Genomic DNA, 27,789 nt, shown 5'->3' on the forward strand with positions numbered 1-27,789 from the left:
ACCACCTGAGAAAATCTTGTGTCTCTTGAGACTCAGAGCTTCTTTTTGATCCAAAAGGGATCAATCGACATATTCATCAGACAAATTCCTGAGTAAATCCCACGAGTTCAAAAGATTATTCTAACAGAAGAACCAATTGGGTAGGTCAGGGCAACTCTCCTAGATAGCATTCTTTCAGGGCATGCCTGCAAATATGTTAGTCCTTTCACGTTTATTAAACCATCTGCAACACATTGGAACATTACACAGCCACTTAATGCTTTTTATCGACTCTCCCTGAAAGGAGACACAAAATTTCATAACATGAATTGCTTCTAAGGGTGGAGAGTAGACTCAGTGGCTGGGGGACAGGAGTGGGAGAATTTTCACTTTTTGGATCTGTGGAATATTGAATCATATGAATGTTATTCTCTAGATCAGGGGTTGACAAACTAGAGTCCACAGGCCAAATTTGGCCCCCTGGCTGTTTTAAAGTTTTACTAGAATACATCTACCCTCACTTGTTTACATTATGTCTATGGCTTCTTTCATGTTACAATGGCAATTCAGTAGTTGCTATGTCATATGGCCCACAAAGCCTAAAATACTATTTGACTCTTTACAGAAAAAAATTGCCCATTTCAATCCAGATTTTAAAAAATAGAAAATTGACTTGTTGGGGACTTGCAGGAACAGCCAATTGATGTTTTCTCTCTCTCCCTTTCCCTTCCTCTAAAAATCCATAAAACATATTTAAAAAAAACAAAGCTTATCAATGTACATGTCTGCTCTATCCATTAGAATATGCATGCCATGGAAGCACATAACTTGCCTATCCTGTTCTCCTGGGTTAACAGCATCTTACTCCCAGGTACACAAGAACTCAGTGAAATGTTTTTGAATGAATAACTGACAACAGAAATGAGTACAAAGCATCTCTGCTCTCTCACATCTGCACAAAGATGTAGCCATAAGCCCAAGACACCAACAGCTTAGGGTGAGGGATGGGCAGACACTCTTAGAAGTGTCTCAGTACTACTGACTTCTTCAGGTATGTTGGGGCAGGAGCCCCCAAGTGGGACAACCAGGATAACCCAGGAGTCAGAGAACCACTCAGGTTCTACCAGAAGTTTCCATCTTTTTTGAAGACCCCAGCTTTTTCATTTCTGAATGGCTAGAGCAGGACTTAGCTAGTAGATAGTCTCCAGGTCTCAGGGAAGCCTAGAATTAGGAGTATGAGGGTTATGAGCTTTGGTCAAAGGTTCTAAGTCAAGCTCCTCTAGGTCCAGCACAGCAGCTACAAACTGCCATCCTAGACCTGGAAACTGGGCCTGGAGCTGGAAATTGGGAAGGCAACATCTATTACATTGAAGACCCAAAATGTGGCTCACCTGGCCATCTCTACCAAGGGACCCAAGAAACCCTGTGGGTGAGTGCTGCTGGTTAGTTTTCTGCCACTTAAGGGGCCCAAACCTAGACCCTATGACTAAAACCTGATTCAGGCCAATCACTATCTCTCTGCCTGGTCTTCTCTCTTCAGCCCCCATTCTACTCAACCCTAGATACCCTCCACCCCACCCATGTGTAGCACCACTGCCACCTGTCCAGCCCCTTTAGCCCCAAAGAAACCCAAACAACTCAGAAGTGCATCAATCAACCTTTAATGTCCAAAAGAGGCATGGATGCAGAGCATAGGAAATGTGGCGGGGTCTTAGCCCCAGCTCCAGAAATGAGGGAGATGAACACAAACCAGACAGTTCCAACTGGCCACACAAGTCTGGGAGGGCAGGGGAAAACACAGATTTGGACATTCATAGAAGGGTTTAATACAGGGAACTCGCTTATCATCCCAGTCCCCACCCTCCCGTCAGCATCAGAAAGAAAGCTCGGCACACTAAAGGCTTGGGGAGGGGACATTCTCCTGCCTCCCCACCAGCCCCAAGGATGGAGTTGGAAAAAAAAAAAGAATGAGCTAGATCCCAAACTGCCCCCCCCCACAGTGTCAACCGTATACATGAGAGTTTTAAATGTAATTTACAAGAATCAGCAGCTCAATCAGCAATGACTTCCCCACCCCTACCCCACCCCATCCCTATTTGATCAACAGACAAGATTTTCCCAGCACTCTCTTGGAATCTCCTCCCACTAGTGGCCCTGCTCCATCTCTTAATACTTGGCTTCATCATCACAAGACTTCCTCCCAAGCTCCTCGCAGCCCTCTGTCACTTCCATCCCTACCTCCCCCAAGAGGCTGCAAACATCCACAAAGTCACTTTCCCTCTCCAATGAGAGCCAACTCCAGGTCAGATGGCAACATGGCCAACTCACTGTGGGTTACCCTCCTAAAACCTTCCTGGGAGCAGCCAGCCATAGGGCAAGCAGAGTGTCTGGGCAAGATGGCTAAAGGGGGGTGAAATCTGTCCTCACCCCCAAAGGTTTTTAACATAAAGGCCCATTTAAAACTAACTGTGCACCCTATCTACCCATATACCCTAGAGATTCCATACCGTCCTGCCCCTCCCTCCCCTCTACCCCAAACCAAGACACACACATACACATATACACACACATATACACAGAGGAGAATCAAGGGAGACATTGATTTGGTTTGATTGCTAAGACCTAACTAAGGAACTACAGTCACCAGAAATTCCCTTGCCAGCCAACAAAGAGGGGCTGCTCTAAGAGAACTCCAGAGGAATGAGAAAACCGAGGGCTAAGCAGGGAGCAGACAAAAGTAGAGAAGAAAGAATAGAGAAAAACCAAGCTAATCCTACCTCCAACACCTTCCTAGCGTGAGCTCTGGCAGGAATAAAAGGTAATCCACGAAGACACAGCCCTTACTAGAAACTCTTCTGACAAAGACAGCAAGACAAATCTGCTCCCCACTCCCACACACCACAGACAAACACGTCTCAGGGCCCCTTGAAGAATCCGCCCCCCCAACCCCACACTCTGCCCCAAGCCGTGGAATCACAGTTCAGTGGAATAGTCTCCCTGGTACTAGATCAATCCCCCTACCCTCCTTCCTATTTCTCTCTCCTTACTGACTCTAACACTGTCCTCCAGCAGCCTCCCTGGCCCTCCCAAAGCAGCATCCATCACCAGGAAGAGGCAGCTGCCATTTTAGTTCCACCTCCAGAAACCAACTTCTTTTCCCCAGCCCTCCCAGTCTTACAGGCTTTTTTGAGGGCCTAGTTTATATAGAGAGAAAGAGAAAAAGGAGGGGTGGGAGAGATTTCCTAGTGCAATACAACAAAAAATTTTTTTAAATCTTGAAAATAAATGTAAAGCAGCCTTCTTCCCCAGGCAACTAAACAGAAAGAAGTTTGGTTTTGTTTACTGCGACATACACATGAAATCGAGTATACAGTCCATGCAGTAGCACAGCCATTGGAGAGGACATCCTGATGCTGGCCCCAGTGCAAAATAGTCCCAGCAACGCCGTCTGCTTGCCATCGCTGCCGCCGCCACTGACACCTTCTCTGCAGCCACCTAGCCTGACTTGAAGAGGAGGATTGCAACTTGACCCAAGTAAAAATAGATGAAGTGCTTTGTCTCGTGTGTAACGTAGCTGCCAAAATTTCGGCCCACAATACAATGCCAGGTAGGGTTGTATTTCTTGTCAAATTCCTAAAAGAAAAATAAAAGGTAGAGAAGAAAGGTGATTAGGACAGCTGGAGGATGAGAAATCAGAATGGGAGTCGGTCAGTTTAGTTATCACCCCCAGCCCATGGCCTCAGCTCCCCAAACCTCAAGAGCTCAGGTTCTAAGGCTGGCTAGGACACTCCTTCCCTCATTAATAGTGTAACACCTCAAAGGCTCCACTATTTCTCTCTAGCACTTTACACCCTGATCATCTCTCCTCCCTCTAGCTACCCTATTCAATAGCCCACTCTGAGACTCTTGAGCAAGGGAATCAGAGAAGCCAGTGACACAACGGACCACTCCAGGGTCACACAGCATGAATAAAACAGAGGGGCAAGCCTCACAGACTTCCCACCCATAGCCTCCCACATTACTAAACCAGTATCTCCAAATACCAAAAACCAAAACACTAGAGCAAAATGGGGAATCAAACGTCAGGAGTACCAGGAAGCAGTTCTGTGTAAGTCAACATTAAAGGCATTCCTCTGTGCCTGGCAGTGTGGGGGCTGTAAACAGCAGAACAAGGACCTCAGCCACGAGATCAAGGCAATTCTCTCATTTCTCTAGGGGGCACAAGTTCAGCATCAAAGCCACCTAGGAAATCCTTGTGACCTAATCAAAGGTAGCTCCCTGTCACCCTGTGGGTGCAGTAGGAAACCTATGGCTCAGTTCTAGATGCCATCCTGCCACAGCTGTGAAAAGGCAATAGCCTTCCACCATTGGCCCAGCAATGCTGCCAACCCTGGGGCTCAACATACAAGTTGTTTGGCCTCCTCACAACTCCCATACCACATGACTCCAAGAGGTATTATGGAACAGTGGAAAGGGCATGCACCACCAAACCCAGCTATAATCCTGACTCAAGACTCTGTAAGATAGGAGAAACATAGTCACTTCCCTAGGTCTCATTTTCCCCATCAGCAAAACAAGAAAGCTGGACCAGATATAATCTAAGGATTCTTCTAGCTCTGATAGTCCATGATTCTGGATTCTCTCCTTAGATAGGACAGCAAAGCCGTACTTCAGCAAGGAGCTGGCAGGCCCAGGAGCCTTGCTGGCTCTACACACAGAAAATCTTGTAGGACTCCAGAGTTTCCTCTTCTCACCCCACCCATCTGGGTAGGAAAGCAGAGTTCTGTAAAACTCAAGGATATCCTACCACCTCTATAGACCAGAATGCCACTACTGTTAGGCATCCTTCTTTGGATACCAGAGCTGAGACTATCAAAGACTAAGGCTATGCCACCAATGGACGAAGATCCTGACTGCGAATCAGGGGCCTGTGTACCACTTCTCACTTCTAGCTCAGTTGATTCCTCACTATGTTAACCATATCCATTCACCCATTCACTCAGGAACTTTTCAGGGACTAAACCCACTGTCCCAATATTGCTCATCCATTTTTTAAAAATTATATATTCAAGCCCACCCTTTTCTTAAGAAGGTAGTGGAGAAGGGCATGATGCAGTACCTGAGTCCTTGTTATTGTATGTGTGTTGTTTTTCCCCCCTGAATCCTTTTTAAGAGAAAGGAAACCTTCTACATGATGAGATTATAGGAATATACCACTTTAAATGAGAAAGTTCCCTGAAAATGTGTATATGATCTTATCCGTTCAAATAGCCTTGATGTTCATTTTTAATTGGGCCAGTTCTATTTAATCCTGAAGCTTCTCTCCCTGATCCCTTGCAGTGACATAATTATCTGTAAATACACACACACACATACACACAAACCAGCAGAATTCCTGTTAAGAATGCCTAAGGTAAATTCTTTGGCAATTAATAATCATTCCCTAATCTGTCTGCTTCCAAGTTCCTAGGGTTTTATATGCACAGGGTATAGCTGCTTTCCTATGTCCCCAGCTCCAGCCCTCCCTAGGGTACAGCTCAGCTTGCCTATCCCCACCCCTAGCCACCAACCATAGCTCTCCCAGTGCACCTTCTTGATATAGGCAGCAATGTCCTTCTCTATATTGTACTTCTCCATAGCCTGTGTGGCGCAGTCAACGGCATCCTGTTGCATGTCCTCAGACATGTCTGCGTTCTTGATCACTGCCTTCCGGTCAGACATCGTGACACTGCAGAAGAAGCAAAGAGGTAAGGCTGACAACCCCATGACTCTGGACAATACACATTAGCAACTGGGTACGGGGCCTCACTGGGAGAGGGGAGTACAGAAGGTGAGGACAACAGAAAACACAGACAAGAGGCAACAGAAGGAGCTCCTAAGCATTTAACCAAGACACGGTCCCTAGGCCTGGGAAATACAAGATAAATAGTAACAAAGATGTAATAAGCCATCAGTTTTTATCATATATAGTGAGGATTTTCCAACTCTAAATTTATCTATTTCTGATATTTTGAACAGCACCAACAGCCAAGATACTACAATATGTCACCTGCTAGCTGTGTCCCTGGGCAAATCACTTAACTTTTGTATTTTCATGCCATTACCTTAAAATGGGGACTGTGGGGTTACCCTGAGAGTAAACCAGGTGGTATAACACCTGAAGACAATTAAGTCCTTGATTTAATGATCATTATTACATCATTAGTATCATAGTAAAAAGAAGACAGACTAGCAATCAGCATGCCTATGAACCCTTATGTTGTGGACAAGTCACTTAGCTTTTCTGCACTTGACACTTCCATTTTAGCAATGAGGGTAGCTCTCTATCAGGGGTTGTTATAAGGATTAATTAAAATTATACGAGAACTTCTGCTAACAAAAGTCTATACAGGGGTCTGTCCCATTGGCTGGATTCAGCCCACCACCTGTTTTTGTAAATGAAGTTTTAGCCGAACATGCTACAATAGCAGAGTTGAGTAGCTGCAAGAGACTGTATGGTCTATAAAGCCTACAATAGTTACTATCTGGACCTTCACAGAAAATGTTGCCAACACCTAGGCTACCAATGTCTAGTGGTGACAGAGACTACAAAAGATGAAGAATTATTAAACACCCCTTTTTTCATAGCTCTGCTATCTAAACCAGATATTTATTCTATAGCAACTTAAAGAGTTCTGGGGTAGACCTTGCATGGTCTCTTCCTAGGATGACAGGAATCCCAGGAGGGTTTGGCCAGAACCTGCCTGGCAGTCTGTAGCAAGTGAGGGTGCTTTGCAGGAATAGAGATGAGCTGCAAAATCCTATCCTCTCTCCTTGGCCACAGTTCTGTCACAAAGAGCAGTAACAACCCACCTCCCCCATGTCCCACCCCTCAAAATACCTCTGCAGCCCAGCCTAGTGGATAAAGAATGCTGTCATTCCAGCCCTAATACAAGGCTACAAGAATTCTGCATGCTCAAGGAGAGATCCCCAGGTATCGTTCCAGGCCACCCTGATCTCTGAATCCACACTAGCCTATGGACTGGGTAGGCTGAAAAGGAAACAGAACTCATAATTACTCCTCTAGCCTGCACCAGATGCAAAAAAATGCAAGCAAACCAGCTGCCAGTTAGGCAGCCCTTGACTGAATCCAAAGCACCTTTGTCTGGTTCTATCAACCTAAGCAGGGCTGGTTCTACTTCAGCAGAGCCTGGTAGAGCTAAGCGTTAGTGGATCAGTACCCTCTGTCCCCACACTCTGGGAGGAAAAGTCAGAGCCTCAAGAGGAGTCTGTGAGCACTTCCTGGTGCTGAGGAAAAGTGAGGAGAATCCTGTTCAAGGCCTGACTGCCTATATGACCTTGGGCAAATCAACATCATCTTTTTAAAGACCAATGATTTTTAAATAAGATAAATGAGGCAACTTCATGAGCTTGAGTAAGGGTACAAGAGCAGCACAGGGAGAAGGTGCTGACATTGTAAGGCTCTTTATACATGAAGAAAACTAGTGTCACCTGGTGTCTTGTTCCAGCTTACCACTTAGAAAGGGACACTGTTTATAAACCCCGGGTGGGGGTGGAGGCCAGATTACAAACAGAGAAGTTCAAGTATGAAATTAGCAGCATTTCCCAGCAAGCTTGCCTTGCTCCACTGCCTCATCCCCAAAGTGCAAAGGAACAACTTTATCAAAGTAATTAAAGCCACCTTTCTCCAGGAGGGAGCCTGCAGTTACATAACGTTGGTCTTGTGACTACAATGCCACGATTCTTCACCCCTGGCCCCCCAGGCGTCTGAGGTGAGGCCAAGCCCCAATCTCCCCTGTCCAAGGTGCCAGTGAGAAAAGGATAGGGAGGCGCCCAGCCTACCCCCTCCTTCCTGGGAAAAAGGCAAGGTACCTGGGCCTCCGGACAGGAGGGTGACCAGAGGGCCCCAGCCCAGCTGCCTCAGTCACGAGCCAGCAGCGCCTTTGAAAGAGAAGAGGGCACTCCAGCACAGCTCCCCATCCTCTAACCTCGGTTTTGCGACAAAAAAGGCTAAGCCTCAGAAAGACCTGAAATGCGCTCCCCAACACTCACAAACGCTAGTGTCTCCTCCCTTCAGGCCTCCCTCAGGGGCCCTATCCCTCCACCATCCCGTCCCCAAGGCCAGCACCTGGGGAATGAGAAGACGCCCTCCTCCCCACCTCCGCCGCGGCGGGTCGGCCGCCCTCCCCCGCCCGGCCTGGAGCAGCGCTGGAGTGACTGGGCGTCCTCACCGCAGGAAGGACGCCCCAGAGAGTGGCGGTGGCGGTAGCGGTGGCGGCGACGGCGGGAGGAGCCGCGTCACGCCCGAGCCCTCTCCACACCACCCCCTCGGCCCCAAACACCAGAAGCCTCCACGCAGCACCGGGAGACTCCCGGCGAGGACGAGAGCCGCACCTCCGCAGCCCGGGGCCTCCAGCCGCGCCCCGAGGGTCGCGAGGGCAGAGGGTGGCGCAGCTCCGGAAAGGAGGGACGTTCGGGGCGTCAGGCCGAAGCCAGGCCAGCTCCGGGCCCCGCGTGCGGAGAGGAGGCCATAGGGGCACCGCGCGAAAGCCACTGCCCCGGGGACGCCCCCACCCACCCCTCACCTTCACGCAGGCGACTTCACGCGTGGCCCCGGGGGAGCAGCGATGGCCTGAGGCAGGGCGCGGGCAGGGGCGGTGTCCCCTGGGCTCCTCCTGCAGCAGCCGCCGCGCCGCCGCCGGCTCCGGCTCCCGCAGCCCCGGTCCGGGTGCTCGCCGCCGCCGCCCGCCCTTCGAGCCTCCCCGACCGCCCTCACTCCTCCTCGCGCCCGCGGGCCCGCCTGCCTGCCTGCTCCGCGCTGGCACCTCGCAGCTCCGCTCTCCTCTGCTGCTGAGAGCGCCCAGCGCGCGGCCCCCACTGAAATAGCGCCCCGCCCCCGCCGCCCCCCCCACCGCGCTCGCCGGCGTCCGCGCTCCCCATTGGCTGTGCCGGGTCGGCCCCGCACTGCGGGCTTCTCCCCGCGCCGCTCTCGCCCCACATCTTGTTTCCTCCCACAATGCCTCGGGGCAGCGGAGGGAGGTGCGGAGGGGGAGCTGGAAAGGGTGGGGGAGGGCGATGTGGCCTTAAGAGAAAAAAGAATGCAGACCCTTCAACCCAGGGCTGAAGAGGCGAGGCCTAAAGGGAATAAAGAGGCGAGGCTCAGAGAGAGCGCGAGGCAGGAGGGGGGACGGCTAGAGACCCCAATCCCACGAGGAATAAAGGGAGGGAGGGCGAAGGAGATTTCAGACCCAGGGACTAGATGGGGAAGAGGTGGAGATCCTAACCTTAGGCAGAGGAAGGGCCCTGGAGTGAAGTCGTCGACTTCAGAGGAAAAGGCAGGACCCCTTCCCTCCCCCAAACCTGTGGGAAGCAGAAGAGCCAGCCCTACGCAGAGGTAAAGTCACCAACAGCCCGGGGCTCCCTTCCCCTCACCTTCAGGGAAGGTCCCTTCCGTCCAGCCCAGCCTTTGTTCCTGAGTCTCTAGGCCGCCACCTCAACTGCCAGCCGGCCCGGCTGCTGTTTCTCTTCAAGAGCAATGGAGGCCGACCCTAAGCCCGAGCGTGAGAAGGGAGGTTGGTGTTTGGTACACAGCGCCCTGTGAGAGTCAGCCTTTCTGGTCAGTCGGTCCCCTACCAGGCTGGTTACACAGGACCGGAGGGGGACTGAGCAGAACCCCCAAGAGGAGGAGCCTTCGACTTCAGCTCCTGCATATGCCTCACCTTAGGGAGAACCGGGGTACAGAGAGGGGTCACGTGACCCCCTGCCCGCTCGCCACAGGTGAGCCTGGACGGGAATTCTCGGCTCAAAAGTGTTGCTTCTAGACAGGAGCCCCCGGGGTAGCTGAGGAGGCTGTTTGTACAACGGAGTGTCCATTGGGAGAGTGCCTGCCCTCCACTCCACCCCGCTCACCTCTAGGGAACGGGAAGCTTCTCTTTTCTTCCCGGTTCATACGCGAAGTGTCTACCTAAAAAAGTGGTGAGAGTCTCTATAGGGAGCCAAGCATTTAGGCCACATGGTGAAGATTAAGAAGCTCCCATTCCCATCATTTTCCCTTCACTGCCCCAAACCATCGTCAGGAAGTCAGACTTGCTCTGGCCCTGGCCTGCTAGGGTTTGGAACACCCTTAGGTAGTGTCCATTATGTGTCAGGGGAAACGTGGAAAATCATCCCCTCCCACCTCTGCTTTCCACAGCTCTGTCATCTGCCAAACTCAATCAGGATTTCAGAGAAATAGGCAAGGCCTGAGGTATCCCCTCACACCAAGGGTATTCTGATGTCAGCCTCTGTGTGAGTGATGGGGCATTTGTGGGGAGGGAGGGGGGAGGGAGGAGGCTTTTTCCACTTAGGGTTTGTGGAGAGTTAATCTCATGGACTACTGGGAGGAGAACTGGTCATACCCTCTTCCTCCAGTGATCATTAGCTTCCAGCCTATTCTAGGGCCTGAAGGTCAGAAAGGCCATGTATGGCTGTGTAGGTTGTTCACTGCACATGGCATCTAGCCTAAGAAGTAAATGGAGGCTAAAATACAGCCTGCGCTCCACTTGCTAAGCTGTGTGCCCTGCTGCAGACAGGCCAGCATCCACCCAAAAGATGCCCTTTTTTAAGCAGGCATAAAGGTGACTATGAACTAGTGGTGGCCCTTGCGAGGCCATGCAGCAGGGTATAAATCGTCCCCCTCTTTGGCCCCCTTCCCTAGATTAGAGTAGGGCAAGAGTTTGGTCATTTCCAGTCTGGGCCTGTGGTGGGGTGGAGGTAGGGACACAGAGAACTTCAACTAACGGGTCAGACTTTTAAGAAATAAGGTGTCACCTCCTGGATATTTCTCTAGTCCATGCCCCCTTTCATTTTAAGTGCCTCGTCCTCATTATGAATACCCTGCATCAGTGTGCGTGACAGGACTAAGCTCTAGAGTATCAGGAAGATTTGTTAATAATAGTGCGGTTTACAGATAAGAGTTAATATTTGTAGAGCCCTCACTCTGTGCCAGACTCTAGTCTAAATGTTTTAAATGCGTATATTATTACATTTAATCTCTGGAACAATCATGGTGAGTATATTACTATTCCCCTGTACAGAGGAAACTGCCACTTAGAGAAGTTCAGTAAATTGCCCAAGATTACCCAGCTTGTCAGCGGCAGGATTCAACCCCAGGCTGTCTCTCTTGCCTCCTAACAGAGAAAAAAAGTGTAAACCAGGGGTTCCATGCTCTATCTAAATCATACCAGTATATCCTAAACTTATCTGACTCCAAAGCCCTTTTTTATCCAAACGTTTATTAACATCTCCAGGAACTACTATTATTCCACAGGACACAGTTTGGGAAACTTGTGCTATACTAATTACTGCCACTTATGTAAAGTGCTTACTGTTTAGGATAATTACTATGCAACATAGAAACTGTTACAATTAATGTCAGCTTAACTTGGTGCATGTTTTTATTTGATGCTACTACACGTTGGTGATTGCCCAGTTTTCTGTTGCCTAGATAGCAGTGCCATGTGTTCAGATTTTAAAATCAGAGGGGATTTTTGTTTTTGTCTCATCTGTGGGTCCTTTACCCTCTGGCTACTTCTTTAACTTAGGGGTTTCCCAGGGCACTGTACTTCAGTCACTGTTCAACTTGAGTCGTTTCACCCACATGTGTAGTTTTTACCATGGTCTGGGCCTTGATAGCCCACCTAAATCCCAGACCTCTCCATGGTGGGTATCCCACAAGCTCTTCAGACCCTTCACATGCACACACATAAATACTGGTCGTTAGAAGCATTGGCCCTGGATTCTCACTGCTTTACACCACTCTTCCAGCTATGCAGATCTGGCCAAGCTATTCAACTATTCCCCTGTACAGAGGAAACTGCCACTTTCAAAGTTTCATTTCCTCATTTATAAATTGAGAATAATAATATCTACCCCATAGAATTATGAGAAAATGCATGAAAAACTCTTGGCACAATGCTGGTCCATCTAAATGACTAATAAATGTTAGCCATCATCAACACCTCTCTTCCAGACTTGTTTTCCTTCACTGTATTTCTTATCTCAGTTCATGGCCCCATTATCCACCCAGGCACTGAGTCAGAAACCTGCGAGCCCCCCTAGACTTGTGTCTCTCTCTTGCCCAGCACATCTCCATCAGTACTCACCTCCTGGATATTTCTCCAGTTCATGCCTCCTTTCATTATAAGTGCCTCATTGTCATTGTGAATACCTTGCATCAGGCACTCATCATCTCTTCCAGTTGGTTCCCTGCCCCCATTCTTGGTACCTCCTTCCCAAATCCACACTGCAGTGATCTATCTAAAATGCAGATCTCACCCAGCCAGGCATGGCTCAGCAGTTGAGCATCGACCTAGGATGCAGGAGATTGAGGTTCGATTCCTGGTCAGGGCACATGCCCAGGTTGCAGGCTCAATCCCCAGCAAGGGGGATGCAGGAGGCAGCCGGTCAATGACTCTCTCATCATTGATGTTTCTCTCTCTCTCCCTCTCCCTTCCTCTCTCTGAAATCAATAAAGATATGTTTTTTAAATAATAAAATTAATTAATTAATTAAAATAAAATGCAAAACTCCCAAGCACCTCCCAGCTAGAAAACAAAAAACATGCTTTACCTACACACACACACGCACGCATGCACGCCTCTCTCTTTCTTTCTGCCTTATCTCCCCACACTTCCCATCTCCCTCTTCAACCTCTAGTAACACCATCAACTGCCTGTGGTTTCCCCACACCCAGATTCCACACCTTTGTCCATGTGGTTCCCGTGCCTGTGAGGCTGTGGCTTTCTTTCCTGACTAATTCCTTTGAGCGTCCTCTACAAAGCCTAGAACATGAAAAGTTCCCTGTAAGTATTGGTTAAACTGATCATGCTCATTAATAGCTGAAAAACACAGCTTGGAAGGACACTCTGTCTCTTCCTCCACTCAAAGAACCATGGCCAGGCTCTTCTGTCTCTGGAGGACCAGCAATGAATGCTATTTACATTGGGCCCTTCCTGCCTAGAGCCAAGCTGCTAGCTGAGGTAAATCACTGTTAGCTCTGGGGAAAGTCTAGGCCTGATTTCTACCTAAGCCTCTATTGGGTATTTGGCTGATATCCTGACACCTGACAGATAAAGACAGTCAAGGGCTCTCCCACCCCAGCTGACAGTCACCCAGAAGAAAGAGGCCATCCAATGACAGAGGTCACTCCACCAAGCCCTTTGGCCCTTGACTTGCTTCAAGGGCTCCAGCAGGATGGAGAAGGTGGGAGCACATGCACTGGGGCTCCCACTGCAGTGTAGCCCTGGTGCCAGTCCCCGGTGGGAAAGCCTAGGGAAGAGAGCAGCATGGCTAGAACTATAGGAATCTGCCCTATTTCCTTGCTGATTTCCTGGGTGACCTTGAAAGACATACTTCCCTAGGCAACCATTTACCAAGCGCCAAATATTGCCCCTTATCCCCAAGTTCCCTGAAACCTGGAGGAGCCAGCCTAGGGTGTGACTGGGAGCTAGTGAGATGAGCACTGGACTGGGAGTCAGAGAAGTCCTAAGCCCAGTGTAGCTCTAGTCAAGTCATTTCACCTCTCATGATCTGGATTTCTTCATCTAGAAAATGTAGGATAATCTATAATGTCCCTGTCAGCCCCAAAGTCTATGATTCCTTGATTTTAATACCCTGTCACAAAGGGTACCTTACCTGTGGGTCAGAGAAACTTCTCTACCTCTAGCCAAGCTTAAATGCCTTCTTTTTCCTGATTCTTCTCTCTGATACACTCAGAAGTCAGAGAACATTTCTCTACACTCTCACACCACCCTCCAACACTGGGAGATCATTTTGTTCATTTTTGTATTCCCTCAACTAACAAAGTACCTTGACATAGTTAAGATTCAATGAATGTTTAGAGCTTTAACTAAAATATTAAAGCAAATGGTCTCCAAGAAGGAACCAAAGAGAAGATGCTCCACTGAAAGTATGGTAGTGGTTTCTAGGTCATGACTTCATAATTTAGGAGTCGTCCTCCTTCATTGTTTGGACAATCCTGAGAACCCTACCCCTGCCTTGAGAGAACCATGACAATGAAATGGAATTTTTCAGCCCTTGAACACCCAAAAGATCAAGTTAGGGTTCTTGGGTACAAGAAATATCCGAAGGAAAAAATAGGGTCAGAATAGTGTCCCCTGACTCCATGGGACAGTTTCCTCAGGGCATTCCGGTGGGGCAAATCATTGGCACTTTTCCTTGAGTCACCCCACTCTTAAGTCAAATTCTCAAAGAGGGCCATCTGATTGGACAAATTAAATTACAATTCCACCTTTTGGCCATGGAAGTGAAGGGCAGCCTGACTGACACACCTTCTTGAGTTTGAGGGGCGAAAAACTGATAGAAGGAAAATCCACATGCAGTTACAAGAAGCAAGAGAATGGACATTGGGCAGGCAGAAACCATCAATTGCTCTTTGAGAGTCTCAGGAGTGGGAGGCAAGATTATCTTTGTGGGAGAGCTTGTCTCCATTGTCATAAAAACATACATTATGTTCTCTCACTCTCGGTCTCTTAAGAGTGAGGTGGGAGTGGTGAGGGGAATTCTAAAAAATGAGGTCTGCACACTTTGCCTTCCTTTTTGAGGACAATTTTGGAGGGAAACTTTGCCTTGTCAGGCATGTTGCAGTATATTTCAGTTGTCAAAAACCTTTTTAAAAACCTTCTCACTGGGAAATGGAGGCCCATCTTACATTTCACATAATAAGGTAATGCTATTTATTCATATAGAACAGCTTCGTTGAGATATAGTTCACATGCCATAAAATTCACCTTTTTAAAGTACACAATTCAGTGATTTTTAGTATACTTACATAGCTGGGCAACCAGCACCACTATCTAATTTTAGAACATTTTCACCACCCCCAAAAAAACACCATACTCATTGGCAGTCACTCCCTTATTTCTCCCCGATCTCCCCTAATTTACTTTCTGTCTCCATGGATTTGCCTGTGCTGGACATTTGTGTAAATGGAATCATAAAATATATGGTCTTTTGTGCCTGTCTTATTTCACTTAGCGTAATGTTTTCTGGGTTCATCTGTGTTATCCATGAATCTGCACTTCCTTCTTTTTACGGCCTGTTAATGTTCTATTGTGTGAGCTTAGCACGTTTTATTTATCCATTAATCATTTGGGTTGTTTCCACTTTTTAGTTGTTATGAATAATGCCTCTATAAACATCTATGTACCAGTTTTTGTGTGGCTATGTGCTTTCAGTCCTCTTGGATATATAGTGTATACCTAGGTGTGGAATTAATGGGTTTTATGGTAACTCTATGTTTGGCCTTTTGCGGAAGGGTCAGCCTGTTTTCCAAAGCAGCTGTACCTTTCTACCTTCCTACCTTTTTGGTTATAGCCATCCTTGCAGGTGTGAAATGGTGGCTAATGATGTTGAGCGGCTTTTCACGTGTTTATTGGCAACTTGTATATTTTCTTTAGAGAAAGATTTATTCAGATCCTTTGTTCATTTTTTAAAAAACTTTATCTTTATTGATTTCAGAGAGAGGGAGGGAGAGAGAGAGAGAGATAGAAACATCAATGAGAAGGTCATTGATCAGCTGCCTTCTGCACGCCCCCTACTGGGGATGGAGCCAACAACCCAGGCATGTACCCTGACCGGGAATCAAACCACAACCTCCTGGATCCTAGGTCGATGCTCAACTGCTGAGCCACGCCTGGATAGGCCCTTTGTTCATTTTAAAATTAGGTTATTTGTCTTTTTATTATTGAGTTGTAAGACTTTTAAAATATTCTGGATACTAGACCCTCATTAGAGATACAGTTTATAAGTACTTTCTTCCATTCTGCAGAGTGTATTTTCACTTTCTTAATGGTGAAACTTTGAAGTGTAAAAGTTTTTAATTTTCCTTTTAAGGGGAGAGTGTGAACACAGTCCCCCACTACCACAAATTATGCAGTCGAGTTTCCCACATTTGGGGAAATTGCAGGGGTCAGGATGCCTGGAGTGCAATGAGAGAGCCTCACCCTGGTGAGACCACCTTCGTGATCATGATATCTCCCCTTCCAGGTAAGTACACAAAAGTTTTTAATTTTGATAAAGACCAATTTGTCTATTTTTCTTTTTGTTCCTTGTGTTTTTGATGTCATGCCCAAGAAATCACTGTGTAACCCAAGATCATGAAGATTTACTTCTATGTTTTCTTCTGAGAGTTCCATTTTGAGGTAATTATTATGTATGGTGTAAAGTGGAACCTGACTTCATTGTTTTGCTTGTGGATATCCAATTATCCCACATCTTTAGCTGAAAAGACTATTCTTTCACTACTAAATTGTCTTGGCATCCTTATCAAAGATCAATTGACAATAAATATAGGAGTTTATTTCTGGACTCCTAATTCTATTCCATTGATCTATATATTCTTATGCCAGTACCACACTCTTTTCATAGCTTAGTTGTAAGTTGTGCAACCTGGAAGTGTGAAGCCTCCAACTTTGCTCTTCTTTTTCAGGATTCTTTGTTTAATCTCAGTGCCTTGCATTTCCATGTGACTTTAAGGACCAGCTTACCAAATTCTATAAAAAAGCCAGCTGGTATTTTGGTGGAGATTATGTTGAATTATAGACCAATTTGAGGAGTATTGCTATCTTAACAATATTAAGTTTTCTAATCTATGAACATGGGATTTCTTCCCTTTTATTTAGGTCTTCTTTAATTTCTTTCAATTAATGTGTTACCATTTTCAGTGTACATGTCTTACACTTTTTTGGATAATTATATTCCTAAATAATTCATTCTTTTTGATGTTATAAATTGAATTATTTTCTTAATTTCATCTTCAGATTGTTCATTGCTAGTGTATAGAAATACAATTGATTTTTGCATATTGTAGTTTGTATTCTACAACCTTGCTGATCTCATTAATTAATGCCTAATAGTGTGTGTTCTTTAGAATTTTCTATACATAAGACTGTATCATATATGAATAGAAATTGTTTTACTTCTTCCTGTCTGATCTGGGTTCCTTTTATTTCTTTTTCTTGCTTAATTGTCCTGAATAGAATTGGTGGGAGCAGACTTCCTTATCTTGTTCCTGATCTTAGGGAGAAAGCTTTTCAGTCTTTCACCACTAAGTCTAATGTTAGATGTGGGGGTTTTGTAGATGTTCTTTATCAAGTTGAGGAAGTTCGCTTCTATTCACAATTTTTTGAGTGTTTTTATAATGAAAGGATATTGAATCTTTTTTCCAAAATTTGTTCTGCATTTATTGAGGTGATCATGTGGTTTTGGTCCATTATTTTATTAATGTGGTGTATTATATTGGTTGTCAAATATTAAACCACTCTTGCATTCCTGGGATAATTCCAAGTTGATCATGATGTAGAATTCTTCTTATCTGTTGCTGGGTTCATTTTGCTAGTATTCTGTTGGGGATTTTTGCATCTATATTCATAAGCGATATTGGTACATATTTTTCTTGTGATGCCTGCCTGGTTTTGGTATTTGGGTAATACTGGACTCACGGAATGAGTTTGAAAGTGTTTCTTCCTATTGTATTTTTTGGAAGAATGTGAAATATTGGTGTTAATTCTTTAAAGATTTGGTAGAATTCAGCAATGAAGCCATCTGGGCCTGGAATTTTCTTTGCAGGAAGTTTTTAAAATACTAACACAATCTCTTTATTTCTTTTAGATCTATTCAGATTACCTATTTCTTGAAGTAGTGTCAGTAGTTGGTGTCTCTAACAAATTGTCTGTGTTAACTAGGTTACCTAATTTGGTAGCATTAAATAGTGTACTTGTTCATAGTATTCCTTTATAATCCTTTTCATTTCTCTAAGGTCTGTAGTAATGTCCCTTCTTTCATTCCTTATTTTAATAACCTCCGTCTTCCCTTTTTTCTTGGTCCATCTAGCTGAAGATTTGTCAATTTTGTTCATCTCTTCAAAGAACCAACTTTTAATTTTATTAAATTTTTAATTGCTTTTCTATTAATAGGGTGGTTTGGGGGCACTCAAATGATATAAGCTGCTTGGGTCAGAGGAAGCTCAGACTGGGACTATTTCTTTGAACATCTGGATTCAAACCCAACTCCTTGTTATATTTCGCTCTAAACAAGGATTTATTTTAGTCTCCCCCTCATCTCCATGACTCCTGGAGTGATATGACAAAGAAGATAGAAACCACACTATTACTTGGGGGCTACAAGGAACTATTATTCCATTAAATCCATAATCACTTCTTTAACATTAACAAGCTGTGAGGAAGACACCAAGGGGGACAAGGATGAGTAGCCAGAATCAGCCTCAGACTTTTCCAAGCTCACAGTCTAGTTGGGGAGACACACATGTACACAACCAACTTTAACACAGGTCAGACTACAATGAGGGCTGTGATTGTGAGCAAAATGCTCATAGAGGCATGGGGTTGGGGGGCAATTAATCTGTCTGGAAGAATTAAGGAACAGGAGAGTTGGCATTTGAGGTAAGTCTCAAAGCATGGTAGGATCTGAAGGAAAAAGGAAATGGAGGAAGGGGAGGTTCTTCAGTCAGAGAGAAACACACAAGCCAAGGCAGGGAATGGTAGGAAGCCAGGCCTGGCAGGGACAGAGTGTACTGGGGAAGGGAACAGGCTGGACAGAAAAGCAAGGGCCAGACTTTGGATGGGCCTAAAGGATGTGTTAAGGAGCTAGAACGTTATCCTTAAGAAATTTGGGGCCCACTGAAGGGCACTGAGCAGGAGGATGGCATGACCAGCTTCTGTAGGAATGTGGGGCTGAAACCTACGTTGGTTTATTCAGGTTTTATGGTGCCTCCCACACCCATAGAAATAGCGGAGACAGCTACCTTTACCGCTGTTGATCACCCCTCCTTGGGACTGTCTCCTCCCTAAGCTTCCATGGCACACACTTCCCTGATTTCCTTCCTACCTCTCAGCTGCCTTAGCAGGCCCCTCTTCCTCTGCCCATCCTAAGTGTTGGTGTTCCTCAGAGTTTTCTCCTAGGTCCTTTTCTCTCCCCACTAGATGATTCTCCCTCAGAGATCTCACATTTGCCATGGCTTCAATGACTAGCCACAGATTGGGAACTCCCAAATTTATAGGTAGCGTTCTCAGACTTCTCTCCTCACATGGACCCATCAGATCTAACTGTCCATTAGACACCTCCATTTAGGTGCTATATTCATTAAAATTAGGTCTAGCTGTGAGTAGAAGGAAAATCCCAAGTTAAATGGCCCAAACAAGATAAGAGTTTATTTCTCTTTTATATAAAAGGAGTTCAGAGGTATCAGTCCAGGCCTGGGATGACAACCTGGGAGTCATATTTCTGTCCCTTTGGTTCTATCCCCAAGCCAGCATCCTCCTCCAGGTCAACTGCAATAGCTTTGTCAATCTTGCTCCTCTCAAATGAATTCTACACATCTACACTGTCCAACATGGGAGCCACTAAACACATGTGGCTACTGAGCACTCAAAAGGTGCTGGTTCAAGGTGAGATGTGCTGTAAATGTAAAGTACACACTGGATTTTGAAGGCTTAATATGAAAAAGTAAAATATCTCATTAAGATTTCTCTATTGATTATATGTTAAAAGGTAATATTTTTGATATATTGAATTCAATAAAATATATATTTAAAATTGAGTTCACCTGCTTCTTTTTATATTTTTAATGTGGCTACTAGAAATATTCAAATTATACATGTGGCTCACATTTGTGGCTCTCGTTATATTTCTCTTGAATAGCACAGCTCCCCACAGAAGCAGAAAGGATCTTTCTAAAGCTCATATTTGAACATATCACACCTCTTCTTAAAACCTTCAGTGGCCTATCATTGTCTTTAGGATGAAGTTCATTGTAATCCATATGGTTTTCAAGCCCAGGCCCAGCCTCGCCCTCCAGCCTTATCTTTCACAACCTCCTCCCTTCACCAGCCCCTTGCACACCATGCTCCAGCCCTACACACTTCTTTCAGTTTCTTACATGTACCAGGTGCTCTCTAGCCTCTGGGCCATAACGCATGCTATTCCCTGTGCCTGGAACACTCTCCTCTCTTGGGTGGCTTAATGCTCCACTCATCTTTCCAGCCTCAGCTTAGGTGTCTCTTCCTTGGGAGGTCTTCCCAGCTACCCTGCTTTTCTGGGCTCCCATTACTTCTCTATCCCGATCTCACCCCACTCTGCCCCCAAATAACAGTGTGGTAACTAACCGTGTCCTTCTCCAGACTCTTCTGAATCTTGCCTTCGTGTTCACTGAGCAAAGGCTGGTATGTGGTCAGTAGTCAACAAGTGTTTGCAGAATCAATGAATAACTCACCCTAAGCAGCTAAACAAAGTTTCAGAGGGAGGGCAAAGCTAGACTAGATGATTCTAAATCTCAAAAAATGGCCACCCGGTGACATTTCAGTTCCCAGTTTGGGAGGTGAGACAAAGGGAAACTGGCAACACGAAGTCCAGTCTTCAGTCCTGCTCCAGGCCTCCCAGGCCCGTTTATGGAGACTCAGGCCATCACTGTCTCTGCCTCCTCCCCAGGAAGCACACAGGGCACTGACTGTCCTCCCAGGAAAGCTCCCTGAATGGGCAGGAAGGGAGGAAGGAGGTGAGGAGGCTGCCTGTTTTAAGTTGCTGTTTACTCAGCACCAGGAGAATTGATGTACATGTTGCTAATGGAGTGTGAGCCTCTCTATGGAGATTTCCTTTCAGGAGACAGGAGGTGAAGGAGATGAGGGAATGGGGACCCAGAGCTGAAACAGAAAAGAACTCAGAGTCAGGAGGCCAGAGGGAGTTCCCTGGGGCTCCCTTGCTAACTTGCTGTGTCACCCAAGTCACATAGCCTCTCTGGGCCTCAATTCCTCATCTGTAATCAAAAGAATCAGCTGTCTGCCCCTCTGGAGGGGCTGTTGTAAGAATGGAAGGCAACAGTGGATGTAAATGGGTTTTGAAAATACCAGTAGCAGAGTAAAATTACCATGCGAAGGCAAGGTTTTTAGGCTGTTGTTTTGTGTATGCAGGAGATGAACAAAATAGTTGTGGGAATGAGCCTGGGAGTGGTGGGTGGGAGCTCACCTTCTAGCAACAAAAGAAGAGCTGAGAACCATTCTCCCAGCCATGGCCCAGTAGCCTGATCTTCCTGTTCTAAACTCGGACCAGAAAAGCTGAGTCTTGAACAGAAACTTGGAGACAATGGGCCCAGCTGGGAACCTCAAGGTCCTGAAAGAAGCCCAGTCCCATTTTGGGCCCCCTCATTGCTCCTGACACACTCGGGTGAGCATGAACACACACACACACACACACACACACACACACACACACACCCTATGTAGTTGATGCCCACACACTAGGTCCTTGCACCTGAGAGCCTCCTGTGACCCTTTCTCAGCTTGGAAGGACTCCCAGTGAATCGACTCTGCTCTTAACCCAGCTAGAGACCACCCTGCCATGAGCTGCTGAATGTGGAGTTCCTAATCCCCAAAGAGTCCAGCACGGAAAGGGGGGCTAGATTTCCCTCTGCCCTACTACCCAAGTGGGTCCTGAAGGTGGATGCACGCTGGCGGCCTTCCATCTTGGGGCAGACCCCACACCTGGCAAAACCATTGCTCACAGCTCTTATACCCTCCTCTCTCTTTCCCTTTCACAGCCAGGTCAGATCTCACAAAGTAATCGGTATAGTACCTGCAGTTCCCAAACTGGAGAATTGAAAACACATTCCCCAGCGTGCTGCCAGCAGCAGCCAGCTCCAAGAGGCTCTGTAATTACAGACAGGCAGGGCTTGTTCTTACTCATCTATGAAACACTTCCATTCCCTTCATGTCCCATAGTGCTTAAAAGAACGAAATGTGAACCTGGGCCCTTCAGAAAAGCGAGTTCCGACCCCCTACTCCACCATGGGCAGACAGTAGAGCTCGCCTCGATGCAAATCCATTCAGTCATGTATTTATTCCTTCATCCACAACACACTTAATGGCCCCCTGCCATGTGCTAGCACCGGGACTGGGGTTGGGGACACACCAAATGCGACCCATGGCCTACTTTTGAAGAGCACTCAGTCTAGTAAGGAAGTTAAGGTATATAAGTACTTACAGGCAAAAATCAAAAACTGATGTGCAACAAAGAAAGTGAAGATAAAATCCTAGATAAGAGAAAGATAATTTTGGAAAAGGTGGCTGTTTCTTGAGAGATAATATAGGATAGTGGCTGAGAATATAGATTCTGGAGATGTGGGCCTGGGTTCAGATTCTGACTTTGCCACTTAATAACTGTGTAACTATGTAACTGTGGAGAAATGGGGAGAATTTTGAGGTTATGAAGAAAAGTATAGTGTCCAGCATATAGTAGAGTTCAACGGATGTCAACTGGTACATTCAGGGGACGTGATGTAGAACATGGGTTTTCCGCACGTGTGGAGCAGGAGGGTAGAGCATTCTAGAAGGATAGGGGCACAGAAGAAAATGTGGTGTTTTTATGGAATTCCTATTGGGTACAGCAGAGCCTGTTAGAAAGGGAGAAAGGAAAGGCCAGTAAATTGGGTTGGGGTGAAACTTTGGAATACCAAATGCCAAGACGGACTTAAAGAGAAGTACAATGACATTGACAACCTTGAGAGGGCAGGTTGTCCACCTAGCCCTAAGCAATGGTCGTCATCTTCAGAGCCACATTCTGTTGAACTAAACTTTAGGGTCTCCAAAGACAAGGAGCCAGCCTTTGGGGCTTGGTGCAGTGTGCTGGCCTGTGTCCTGGATCCTGCCCACCTGGAAAGGCTTATCCCTGCCTCTCTAGCAGCTCAAGCACTAGAACCGGGACTGAGGGGGACAAGCCATTTTCTTTCACAAGGATGAGTAGATGTGGGCATCTCTCCCCACCAGAAGGCTGGTGTTGGGGCACCAAAGCTGAGAGGGGCCTCAGGAAAGGTGGCAGATGGGAAGGGAGGTGGCCCAGGCCAGGTGAGGCTGATCAGCCTCATAGTTTGTCACTAGTCTGTTTTCCTCTAGGGTTCCACAGAACCTCTTCAATCCTATTGTGGAATGGGGCTGACTGAGAGCAAAGATTTCATCAGGTGCAAAATGAACTAAGGAGAGGCTCTGCTGGGAGACTGCAAAAGGGGAGGAGGATCCCAGAGAGTGATTCCTAGCTCAGGGGCACCCCAACCCTGGGCTGAGGGACCAGACTAGAAAGCAAGGTCGTAGGTATAGCACACAGGGTCCTCCTGCCTGGAGGAATAAAGAGGCCTCCATTCTTGTGCAGGTTGTGTCTTTCCTTGTGGACTTTGGGAAAAGCTCTTCTTCTTGGCCTCTGTTCTGTCTCAGTAAATCAAAAGGATTTTGCCAGATGCTCTCAGATGCTTTTACAGATCTGTACCCCAGTTAAGCAATGCAGTGCTATTAGGATTTGGGTGCTGGAGTGTATCCTAAATATTGGAAGGAACCCAGAACAGCCAGACCTGAGAAAAGAGGAAACTAGAGGGGCTGTCCTGAGCCCCAGTCATCAGGATGCACAGGGATGAGGGCTGTAGAAGAGGTGGGGAGAGGAGGAAGGACGAGGGGAGGCAGGGGGACAGTGCCTGACATCTCCAGGACAAAGGAAGCTCACTGGTAAAAGGTATCTTCTCCCAAGTCCAGCTACCTCAGGATCCTGTGGAAAAGCTGCATTATAATCGATAGCCCCATAAATAAATAAAGAGTCAACGCATCCTGTCTCCAGCTCAGGTCTTCTTTAGGAAAACTGAACCTCGACCCACTTCTGCTCACCCATTCTGGGTTTCTACAGAGGCCTCCAGAGGGAAGGAACTCTCACAGGTCCCCTTAGGCATCCCCCTGCCTCTGGGCTGGCCTGCCGTGCACCCCATGCAAGAGGGTCAAGGTCTAGAGAGTGTGCCCTCTACCTGTCCCCTCACCCCCCAGGAAGGCCCTCCCTCTCCTGCAGTCTCCCTTCCCCCAGTGCCCTGGGGCTCTCTCACCGGGAGTGCTCACTCTTACCTTCATCTTCTTACCCCTGGTAAACTCTCTCTGTCCTTTCAGCTCTGGCTCCTTCTCACTTCTCCTGATTTCCTGCGTTTCTTCTGACCACTGCTCGGCACCAAACATAATCAGCAGCAGGAGGAAGGAAGCTGTTCTCCAACCTTTGCAGTCTTCCTCTGTACCCAACCCTCAGAGTCCTTGTCATTGGTCATCAATGAGCCCCTCAGGGTCTGACAGAGTAAATGCATTTCTAGAAGCAATGGACAAAGACCCTTGTAGCTTCACAGAGCAGATGTGTGCCAGCTAGTTGACTTCCTCTCTCTGACTTCTATTACAACCCCAGAGATGTTTTTCTCATAGGAAAAAGCAATCTTTGATCAAGCAAGTTCAGTATTTTGGACCCCAAAGACCAAGAGTTGGTCAGCCCTGTGAGATGATGGGCAGCTGCCTTCTGGGTGGGCCCTGAAACACACCAAGGCCTTTCCTCTGCTTGGATGCCTCCCTCTCCTCCAGCTCCCCAATCCAGACAGAGCACACTCCCTTGCCTCAGGGCAATCAGGCCTGCCTGGGCAGTGAGCAGGAGAAAGGAGTTGCTGCGATGAGACAGCCCCCTTTGTTCATAATTAGTGACCATTACACTCCAGCTGATTCCTGGGGGCTGAACATTCCTTTAATTACAGGTTTCTCACTAGAAGGTACCTTATCCCTGCTTTCTCTGTTCTCCAAGTATAAAATTTAGAATATTCTATTTCCTTCTGCATTATCAGTGGCAGAGCTTCCCCCCCAGCTTCCCAAGCCCACCTAATCTCCTCCTGTCATTGGTGGTTACTTAAAGGAACAACTAGGAGGGTGAGCCTGTAGCCAACATAACCATAGTGCTTCCCAGCACACGTGAACGGAAAGTGTTGTTCTGAGATGTCTATGCAGTGTACCTTCCCCCAGGGAACTGATCACTGGGGTCTCTTCCTCCCAGGGAGGGACTCAGGCCTAGGAAGCAGTCAGTAATCCGGGCTCCAGGCTCTGGTTTGGCTATCTCCCAGCCAACAGGAGGTAGCTCTGGCTGGCAGCCCAGAAAGTGGCCAAGGTACCTCCTAAGAGGCTAGGGTGGCCCATAGCAGGGCTCAGTGGACTTGTAAAGCTGGTTACTAATTTGCAAAGTTGCATTAATGAACTGCCCCCAACATATGGGAAATATGTATCTACTGGGCTTCCTACCCTAGGAGGAGGTTGTGAATGCAGCGCATCAACCTTCAGTTATAACTCTTAGAGCCGAAAAGGTCTTCAAGAAATCATTTGGCCCAGACCTCTCCCTTTGAGTGGCTGCCAGGGCCCAGCTTTGATGTGACTGGCCCAGGGTCTCATGCAGGACTCTGGGGTCCAGCCCTAGGCTCCCAGCTCTACCTACAGCACAGGCTGGGGATGGCGCTGAGCAAATGGGTTGTGGCTGTCACCAGAGAGGAATTGGCAGCAGGCACAGCAGACTATGTTTTCTTTGCAGGCTGAGGGTAACTAGAGGAAGCTGAGAATTCCTCTGCTCTGCCTCAGACAGGAGAAGGGGGAGAGGGGAGGAGGACAGGAATGGGGAAGGCCAGGGGCTCTCAAAGGAGGAACTGTTCCAGCTCCTAGGATAAGTGAGGTAGTGGGGACCAGGGATGGCAGGGAAGACAACCTTAGGGCCCCACGGAGTCCCTGAGGAAGATGTCAGGAGCCTGGGTCCCCTGTTTGGAACTATTCTGGGGGAGTCATGGTGAGAGCTCTGTGACCTTGGGTAAGTTACTTAACCACTCTGTGCCTCAGTTGCTTCATTAATAGAATGGGAATAATAATAGTGCCCACCTGATAGTCATGTGAAGATTAAGTGCATTTGTGTACATAAGGCTCTTAGAACAGTGTCTGCCATGTAGTAAGCTGTAGGTAAGTTTTTGCTGTCACTACTTTGTTGAATCCTCACACAAAGCTCTGAAGTAGATTATTAATCTCTGAGGCTCAATGAGGTCAAATGATTGATGTAATGGGTGCCCTCTTAAGGTCCTCTTTGAGGGGAGGCAGCCTCAGACTCACCAGCTCCACACCCCAGGCCCATTTCTGACTGGAAACTCCACAGCTGCTTCATCAATAGCCGGAACAAAGGTGGATCTCTGTCCTGCCTCGGAGGCCTGGCATGCCTCTAGGGCCAGGCTGGCTGGTGGCTTTGGGCCCAGCCAGAGGTCCCTCCCACCAACTCTTACAGCACCCAGATCCCGGAGCCTCCTAGACGCCTTGCCCTGCACCACCGCCCCTGGCCTTCCCTGGAGACATCACCTTCCCACATTTTCTCCCCTCCTTATTCACGATGCTGGCTGCCCAGACTGGAGGGACACTTTGGATCTCAGATCTTAGGACAAACAAACTGCCACTCTGGCCCAGCTCTCTGCTGGCTTGCTGCTCCCTGCCCCCCTCAATCCGCAGTGCACAGTCGCTCTGTTGTTCTCTGTTCTCCTGCCAACTTGGCAGCTCATCTCTGCTGTTACTATCAACACCTCCGAGGGAGAAGGGAGAGGAGTCAGCTCTGATTGCCTGGCGCACTGAGCAGCGAATTCATGTCAGAGCCAGCCCTGGGATGTCTCTCAAGCTCCAGAGGCTCCTGGTGGGAAAAGAAAGGTGGGCCTGCTCACAGCAGCCTTGACCGCAGACCAGCTTCCCAGCAGAGCCGCTGGGCCTCGCCAAAGCTACAGGTCTCCCAGGAGCAGACAGCTCTGATAGGAAGGGCTCCAGGAGACTCCTTTGAAACCAGGCAGGCGCACAGGAGAGGGCTGCAGGGTCTGCCTCATCCCAGCTCTTGCCATGGTCGAGGGCAGGGTTGGTGGCTTCAATTCCTGAGATGGTTGGGAGGGGTGGGGCAGCCTGTGGCCAGGGTTGAAGAAACAGGTCTTTCTCTCTCCAGACTGTGAGCCCTGGAATGCATGGACTGTGCCTTCTGTCTTCCATCTTTCCTGGACTCATGTGCAGAGCTCTTGCCTGCTTTGTCAGATTGGATTGGGAGCCCCTATGTGACCGCACTTTCCCCCCAAATGGAAACTTCCCACAGACAGAAACTACCTTTTCCTTTCCCCAGACCTCTCAGGCCCTGCCCATTTGCTCCATAAAGCAGCTGATGTTCTTCTCTGGCTCCTGCCAGGACTCCTGGGGTCCAGTTTGGAAGAAGAGAGAATCCATATCTTCAGGGACCCAGTGCCCGCCCTTGAGCAAGGCCTGCCCATTGCACAGGGTCTGTGGTCAATCATTTACCCCTTGACAGAACTGAGAGTGGTCACTGTGCACCTCTCCCAGGGGGAACTGCCTTCCCAACTTTCTCACTGCTTGTCAAGGGGTGGCCTTTGGGCCCTGCTTGAGGCCTTTGGCGTCAACAAAAGTGGTGGTGGGTTCAGGGGAAGTTTCCTAATCCTCACACCACCGAGCTACCTGGTCTACCCAAAGACGTGGTTGTAAGCTCCCACTCTGGGTGCAGCCAGCCTGTTTCTCTCTCTGCAACACAGAAATTACCTTTTAGAACATCGGTTACAGTGATAGTGATAAAGACATGAAGATGATGCCTATATGCGTCTAGGGTTGTGCCTTGCACTTATGAGTCCATGTTTTCTTTTCTCTCTCTCTCCCTCCCATCCTCCCTCCCTTCCTTCCTTCCCTCCTTCCCTCTTTCCTTTCTCGACTCCCTGCAGAAGCCCTCCTCCCAGATGTGAAACTGATCCTAAGCCCTCCCTCTACTGCCTGCTTCAGAAGTCTGAAAACCACCACCAAGAGACATAGCCACCTTCCCGGTAAGAACCCCCCAGGTCCCTGGAAGGCTGGCTGACTTTCCATGGGCCAGGATACAGAAGAAGAGAATTCATTCAGTGGGCCAGGA

At 47.6% G+C, this 27,789-nt stretch overlaps 1 protein-coding gene and 1 long non-coding RNA gene across 4 annotated transcripts; one reads left to right on the forward strand and one right to left on the reverse strand.

The window, feature by feature from the left end:
- Nucleotides 1–1,624: 1,624 nt before the first annotated feature.
- On the reverse strand, nucleotides 1,625–8,845 carry DYNLL2 (dynein light chain LC8-type 2). 3 transcript variants are annotated; one of them, XM_081116184.1, is made up of 3 exons: nucleotides 8,788–8,845; nucleotides 5,569–5,707; nucleotides 1,625–3,612 (listed from the first exon to the last, which is right to left on the reverse strand). In XM_081116184.1, the coding sequence occupies exons 2-3, from the start codon at nucleotides 5,698–5,700 to the stop codon at nucleotides 3,475–3,477; spliced, it is 270 nt and encodes an 89-aa protein (XP_080972310.1). In that variant the 5' UTR covers nucleotides 5,701–5,707; nucleotides 8,788–8,845; the 3' UTR covers nucleotides 1,625–3,474. The 3 variants fall into 3 exon arrangements, with proteins under 3 accessions (XP_080972310.1, XP_080972311.1, XP_080972309.1); XM_081116185.1 differs by having other exon boundaries at nucleotides 8,784–8,825; XM_081116183.1 differs by lacking the exon at nucleotides 8,788–8,845 and adding an exon at nucleotides 8,565–8,656.
- A 230-nt stretch (nucleotides 8,846–9,075) lies between these two features.
- LOC308568779 lies at nucleotides 9,076–27,767 on the forward strand. Its single transcript, XR_014000527.1, has 3 exons — nucleotides 9,076–9,756; nucleotides 15,874–16,026; nucleotides 27,605–27,767. It is a non-coding gene; the product is annotated as an uncharacterized lncRNA (long non-coding RNA).
- Nucleotides 27,768–27,789: the final 22 nt, after the last annotated feature.

The sequence above is a fragment of the Miniopterus schreibersii genome (genome assembly GCF_964146895.1).
Source record: "Miniopterus schreibersii genome assembly, chromosome: 16".
NCBI lineage: Eukaryota > Metazoa > Chordata > Mammalia > Chiroptera > Miniopteridae > Miniopterus > Miniopterus schreibersii.